The sequence below is a fragment of the Zea mays genome, chromosome 3 (genome assembly GCF_902167145.1).
Source record: "Zea mays cultivar B73 chromosome 3, Zm-B73-REFERENCE-NAM-5.0, whole genome shotgun sequence".
Taxonomy (NCBI): Eukaryota; Viridiplantae; Streptophyta; class Magnoliopsida; order Poales; family Poaceae; genus Zea; species Zea mays.
Window position 1 is genome coordinate 127,577,247 of NC_050098.1, and position 7,269 is coordinate 127,584,515.

Below are 7,269 nucleotides of genomic sequence, written 5' to 3' on the forward strand. Positions count from 1 at the left end.
ACGGAGCAGACATAGTGCGCGGCGACGGAGCGGGCATAACGGATTAGCTTGCCGCACCAGGCGAGGCGGAACTGCAGGAGCACGTGCGCGAGGTGCGTGACATCGGTGCAGGTCCAAAGCGTGGTGACAGCGGAAGCGAGGCCGAAGTCCATGTAGAGGCAGGGCTTAAAAGACCACATGAGCCGATGAGAACATTATTTGTAAACACATGCTCAATATAAATGAGTCACAAGATATTTTGAATTGGAAAAACAAATTTACCAGCAAACAGATAGAAGATTATTTGCAAAAGTAGGAATGGAAAGTATAGATATATAAAATGAGAATAGAAATGATTCACAAGATATATTATCCATGCTAACACGAGAGAAGCTTCTGCAACAATTGACTGCCATCAGAACTTATTTAGAACGCCGCAATGATTCGCCAGTCTAACTTACAAGATAAAAAATGGAAACGTAGAGGAACTAACTTTTGGCAACATCTCATATCCCCTTATTATTTCTTCTCCCTTCAACAAATAAATCTGTGACAATGTACAACTGTTTTAAAGGCTACAAATCAATGGAATCAACCACCCACCCAACCCTCACCCGACTAACCTCTTGTCTTATGTACATCACGGAAACAACAGCTATGTCACTTCAGCACAAAAAATCAAGGGATGCGCATCAGTTCCTATGCATTCTCATCACCTGTTCCTATGCTTTAAGGTTGGCTTGTGTCTTGATTGGCTTTAGCTTAACCCCCATGCTCTGTGATATACAAAACGGATTCAGAGGGCTACGAGGGCTACAGTTTATCTGGCTTGGCCTGTACAGTCCATATCCCATGAGAAAGTACTCCATTGGTATCAGCATTGCGTGTGGTTGCTCCTCTGTCACAACCGAGCCACAAGCTTGTACCTGTAGAGACACCAAACTTGGTATGTAAAAAACCCTAAAATCAACGTAAAATAAAATCTGCGTACAAATTGGTACCTCCACAAGAGCGCTATATCGCCTATCAAGCTTTGCAGTCATGTGCACAGCTTCAGCATGGAACTGGGAATTCTCACCAACAAAAATTAGTGTCCTGCACTGTAGCTGCTTCAGGTTCTCTGTCAAGTCTTTTCTCCTGTATAAAGCATCACAAAATATTATTATCTGGTTTCACTCATCCATTGACTCAGGCACCGTATGACCGTAGGAGTTGAACATATAAGCTTTAGAGATAAAAAGGACATACTCGTTGATAGTTTGGATAAATCGCCACACATTAATGCACTGCCGTTGATCTAGAAACTTCATTGAATAAAAGGAGGGTTAAAGATCATAAACAAATACACCATAACTGATAAGGGATGAGATGTCTTAGCGCATACGCTTCTGCAAGCCTGCACAATATCTGATTCAGGTTCAGCTGAGCCTCCACGTACTCCCTAAGGATCATAAAGTTCAAACACAAGTTTTAAGCAGCTACGCAAATATCACATCGCATGCCATAACCTAAGCCATATTTAGTTACCTTTCCAAAGTAGCGTTGCAACAAAATATCATTCACGACATTACACATGCCATAATAATACAGTAAATTTGACATTACCTAAGAAATAAAAATGTCAGTACAGAATCATTATTCTGAAGGAAGGTTCTTTGAAGCTAAATATTGAATAGCTACCTTATTATAAAACCACTCAGACCATGCCTAACTTGCTTATTCAATGCATTCAGAAGCAACTGCATTGAAAATATTTTGGGTAAGTTCAAAGCTTGAACTGAAATAGAGAGAGGAGTGTGTAACCTAGTGTCAAATACCTCCTCAATAAAGATATGCTTGTCAGTAGGTGACAACTCAAGATCAGCAGGCATAATGTCACTCAGTAGATTGTGTGTATATGGATCATCATCTATCACCTACGTGCTCTCCGCTCGCGGAACTTCAGGCGAGCTCGTGCTCTTTGTGCGCCGACCTGAAATGGTGCTTGATTACGACGGAATTCAACCACTTCTATTCAACTCTCTGAGGTACTGATATAGTTAATTCATGCCATCTGATTGGGGTTGGTGTTTAACAACAATCTGACTCTGTATCTGTTGTTTTTCCTCCCATCTCCCCAACCTAAAGTTCTTTGACGAAATGGATGAAGATGGAAGTGAGTACAACAAATTTAGCAGTTCTTAATTTTCCATGCTTATTGCTTGGCTTTAACATTATGATAATTATTAACGTTGCGCATACGGTGCCAGATTTGAGACATAGTAATGACCCGAGCCTTGTAAACAAGAGGGGTAACAATGGTGGGAGACTTGCAAGCCATTCAACGGTTGCAAGGCAAGATCCACCTCGCTCTTATCCTGGAGTTTTCAAAAAGGTTCAACCCAGGAGGCTAGAACTGGCAAGGCAAGAGCCACCAATGAGGCAAGCGAACCCACAAACCCTCCAAAGTTCAAGTTTGCAAGCCAAACCTCACGGTGCGCTCAACAAGCAGTATAATAATCCCTCAAGTTATGAATCTGGACCGGGGAACCAGTAAAGGCAGCTCTGCAGAGACCATTTGGTGACATGAAACCTAAACAAACTCGAGAGCATGTTGCTGTCGAAAGAAAACCTATGGCAAGCCAGACATATGTAAGTACACGCAACTCAGGCACATGTTTTTGACCATGGTTAAGACCTCATGACGCACATTATCTGTTCTCCTTGCTGTAGAAATCAAGGCCCGACGCTCGACCTTTGGCAGGAGCCAAGCTAGAGTTGGCAAAGCCAAAGGTTTACGATGATGGTCTGGATAACAACAGGAAGCTGGAAGCAGCGAAGCGGTACCAGGAAGCGGAGAATGGTTCGTGGTCTCTATTTTAACACTCACAAGAGAATTAAGAATGAGGATTTTGAAGTGTTAGCAAAGTCACATCAACTGCAAGCAAACAGCTGATGGGGGAAGCTAGATATCAGGGGAGGAGAGAAAAACATTGCTAAAGCACAAAGAAAAACTGAGGCAAGGGATTTCAAAGCAAATGAAGGTTCTGAATATCTGCAAAGATCTAGCACCTGCTGGTTTAGCTGAGGACGAAGTTCTGTTGCAAACGGTTTTAGATGAAACCATTAACACTCTGAGACTTAAGTTTGAAAAGATTCTGGGAATTCTTCACGGATCACCTAGAATGGATCACCTAGAATTAGTTGACGTTGCCCTAGTCTGGACACTAAGTTGCGAGAGAGAAACATGTTCTTTAGTTGCACTTTTAATTTGAAATATGTTGCACGTTCACAACTACATTTCTGCTGATTTACAATGGTCATCCAAATTCCAAATCTTAAATAAATATGTGATTTGACAACATGCATATTGTTAAGCCTGTTACAAATATTAGCTTTATTTTATTTATTGCATGAGATGAAGTTTTATAAAGGAATTATATAGCATTAATACTTGTGAGTATTCTTCATGCTTTTCAAGATCTGAGTGCATTCGTATTTCGTGATGAATAATTAATTAAAATTATTTATTTGAACTGGCCATGCGCACAGAAATAAATAATTAAAATTATTTATGTGAGTGTATTCGCTTTCAAGATCTAAGTTCCAATGTTTGCATCAGTGGAAATTTGTGGACATTGAGAAACTGAAACTTTTCTTACTACTATGCTGCTGTCCTAGAACTTTCGGAGAAATATCAGAAGAAATTTGGTAAACTTCGATATTTTGTGGCTGGAATGCTGAAATTTTTATGTTTGCCTAGCTACTTTTATGAACTGGAATATCTGCCTTCGTCAAAGGAGATGGTCGTGAATGGAAAAGGTACAGATCAAGACAAGGCCCACCTGTCCAATGTCTATACCGATGTGATGCACATCATATCAAAGAAAGAAGGAATTCCAAGAGCCTCCAGTTTATCCAGTATTGATTATATTATGACTCCAAGACGGATGTCGCTTGGGGATGTTGATACATCAAGTAGTACAGTGGCAAGCGCGGAACCATCAAACTATGTATGTGGTCTCGATCAGAAAGCAAAACGCTTGTCTCTGGGAAGAAATAACATTATTTCAGAACCTGAAGAAGTGCTACACCCTCAAGCACATCATGGATCATTCTGGCCAAGAACCAGGTGAAAGGGAAATGTGCCCTTGGGCCATTTCTAAGTATTTTGGTGATTTAGTGTCCAACACAAGTGCCTAAGTGTTAAATGGTGGACAAAGTACAAATCAAGTATAAAGATATGTTTCTCAGACTTAGTAAATTGTTTTAGAGACTAATGTATTGTGTCTAAGTGCTGGAAACAGGAAAAATCAAGTTGAAATTAAAGATGGCTTTGTTCAGCCAAAGTCAGCTCTGTCTGGGTGCACCGGACAGTGTCCGGTGCGCCAGGCTGGCTCAGGCGAACTTGCTGCTCTCAGGAAGTGATTAACAGCGTACAACTATAATTCACCGGACTGTCCGGCGTGCACCGGACTGTCCGGTGAGCCAACAGTCAGCCGGGCCAACGGTCAGCCGCAGAATCCGCGCGTGACGCATGGCAAGAGCCAACGGTCAGAAGGGGCACCGGACTGTCCAGTGCGCCAACGGCTAGGAATCTGCAACGGTCGGCTTCGCCAAATAAGGAAAGAGATCCGCACCGGACAATGTCCGGTGGTGCACCTGACTGTCCGGTGTGCCAGGCGACAGAAGGCAAGAATTGCCTTCCTGGAATGCACTCAACGGCTCCTAGCTGCCTTGGGGCTATAAAAGGGACCCCTAGGCGCATGGAGGAGTATATCAAGCATTCTCTAAGCATTCCTAAGAACCAAGACTTTGATTCCGCGCATTTGATTCTTTGTGATAGCAACTAGAGCTCCATTTGAGTTGTGAACTCGCCGGGTTGTGTTGTGAGCTCTTGTTGTGACTTGTGTGCGTGTTGGTACTCTGATTTCGTGTCTTGTGTGTGTTGCTCATCCCTTCCTTACTCTGTGCTTCTTTGTGAACATCAAAGTGTAAGGGCGAGAGGCTCCAAGTTGTGGAGATTCCTCGCAAACGGGATATAGTAAAGCAAAGCAAAACACCGTGGTATTCAAGTGGGTCTTTGGACCGCTTGAGAGGGGTTGATTGCAACCCTCGTCCGTTGGGACGCCACAACGTGGAGTAGGCAAGTGTTGAACTTGGCCGAACCACGGGATAAACCACTGTGTCTATCTGTGATTGATCTTCTTGTGGTTATCGTGTCTTGCAAAGACTCTTATCTAGCCACTTGGCTTTATTGTGCTAACTCCTAACCAAGTTTTGTGGCATTAAAGTTTAAGTTTTTACAGGATCACCTATTCACCCCCCCTCTAGGTGCTCTCAATTGGTATCAGAGCCGTTCTCTTCAAGAAAGGGACTAATCGCCCGAAGAGATGGATCCTAAGGGCAAGGGGATGGTGGTCAACGATAAGGAGAAGGAGTCCTTCGTCAATGATCCAAAGGAGGACAAGCCTACTAACTCGGGCTCGAGCCACAAAAGAAAAGATGGGAGGAAGAAGAAAACAAGGCGCATCAAAGAGATAGTCTACTACGACAGCGACGAATCCTCTTCTTCCCAAAAGGACGACGACAACGTCTACGAGAATAAGAAGACGGTTAATTCAAACTTCTCTTTTGATTATTCTCGTATTCCTCAAAGTACCAATGCTCATTTACTATCCATTCCACTTGGTAAACCTCCTCATTTTGATGGAGAGGACTACGGATTTTGGAGTCACAAAATGCGTAGTCACTTGTTCTCTCTCCATCCTAGTATATGGGAAATAGTAGAGAGTGGAATGAAATTTGATAGCTCGGATAGTCCTTTGTTTATCAATGAACAGATTCATAAAAATGCACAAGCCACTACTGTGTTGTTAGCCTCATTGTGCAGGGACGAGTACCATAAGGTGAGCGGCTTGGACAATGCTAAGCAGATCTGGGACACCCTCAAGATCTCACATGAGGGGAACGACGTCACCATGCTCATAAAGATGGAGTTGGTGGAGGGCGAACTCAAAAGATTCACGATGATAAGGGGGGAGGAGCCAACCCAAACGTACAACAGGCTCAAGACCCTCGTCAACAAAATAAGGAGCTATGGAAGCACGCGATGGACGGACCACGACGTCGTCCGCCTAATGCTAAGGTCCTTTACTGTACTTGATCCACATCTGGTAAACAATATTCATGAAAATCCTAGGTACACCAAGATGTCGCCCGAAGAAATTCTTGGGAAATTTGTAAGCGGGCGGATGATGATCAAGGAGGCGAGATACGTGGATGATGCATTAAATGGCCCAATCCACGAGCCTCAAACCGTCGCTCTCAAAGCGACAAGGAGCAAGGAGGCACTACCTAGCAAGGTGGCGCAAGTTGAGGCTGCCGGGCTTAATGATGAAGAAATGGCCCTTATCATCAAGCGGTTCAAGACGGCGCTAAAGGGTCGCAAGGAGCACCCCAACAAGAACAAGACGAAGGGGAAACGCTCCTGCTTCAAATGTGGTAAGATTGGTCATTTTATCGCTAATTGTCCCGATAATGATAGTGACCAGGAAAAGAAAAGTGGAAAGTGGGAAAAGAAGAAGAACTACAAGAAGGCGAAGGGCGAGGCACATCTTGGAAAGGAGTGGGATTCGGATTGCTCCTCGTCCGACTCCGACAACGAAGGACTCGCCGCCACCGCCTTCAACAAGTCATCCCTCTTCCCCAACGAGCATCACACATGCCTCATGGCAAAGGAGAAGAAGGTATGTACTCGAAACAATACTACTTATGCTTCTTCAAGCGAGGATGAGTCTAGTGATGATGATGAAATAGACTATTCATGCTTATTCAAGGGATTAGATAGAACTAAAATTGATAATATTAATGAATTGATTGATGCTTTGAATGATACGAATAGATTATTAGAAAAACAAGAGGACCTTTTATATGAAGAGCATGATAAAGTTGTTAGTGCACAAAATTCTCTTGCTCTAGAAGTTAAAAGGAATGAAATGCTCTCTTGTGAACTATCTACTTGTCATGAAACCATCTCTACTTTAAAAAGTGTTAAGGATGATTTAAATGCTAAACTAGAAGTAGCAAGTAAATCTAACTTTTGTGTAGAACATGTTATGATTTGCAATAGGTGCAAAGATTTTAATGTTGATGCTTGTAGTGAACACCTAGTTTGCATTTCTAAATTAAATGATGAAGTGGCTAGTCTTAATGCCCAACTTAAGACTAGCAAGAATGAATTTGACAAGCTAAAATTTGCAAGGGATGCCTACACGATTGGTAGACACCCCTCAATTAAGGATGGTCTTG

The 7,269-nt window shown here is 42.8% G+C and overlaps 1 protein-coding gene and 1 long non-coding RNA gene across 2 annotated transcripts; one reads left to right on the top strand and one right to left on the bottom strand.

The window, feature by feature from the left end:
• Window positions 1–468: 468 nt before the first annotated feature.
• Window positions 469–1,902, bottom strand: LOC103652170 (protein NDL1). Its single transcript, XM_023302125.2, has 7 exons — window positions 1,797–1,902; window positions 1,660–1,718; window positions 1,507–1,584; window positions 1,364–1,420; window positions 1,228–1,283; window positions 981–1,116; window positions 469–905 (listed from the first exon to the last, which is right to left on the bottom strand). Exons 3-7 carry the CDS (start codon window positions 1,579–1,581, stop codon window positions 702–704), a joined length of 528 nt encoding a protein of 175 aa, XP_023157893.1. The 5' UTR covers window positions 1,582–1,584; window positions 1,660–1,718; window positions 1,797–1,902; the 3' UTR covers window positions 469–701.
• Window positions 1,903–1,979: 77 nt separating this feature from the next.
• Window positions 1,980–2,461, top strand: LOC103650523 (uncharacterized). The gene is made up of 3 exons (XR_564198.2): window positions 1,980–2,006; window positions 2,107–2,134; window positions 2,229–2,461. It is a non-coding gene; the product is annotated as an uncharacterized lncRNA (long non-coding RNA).
• The last annotated feature ends 4,808 nt before the right edge of the window (window positions 2,462–7,269 follow it).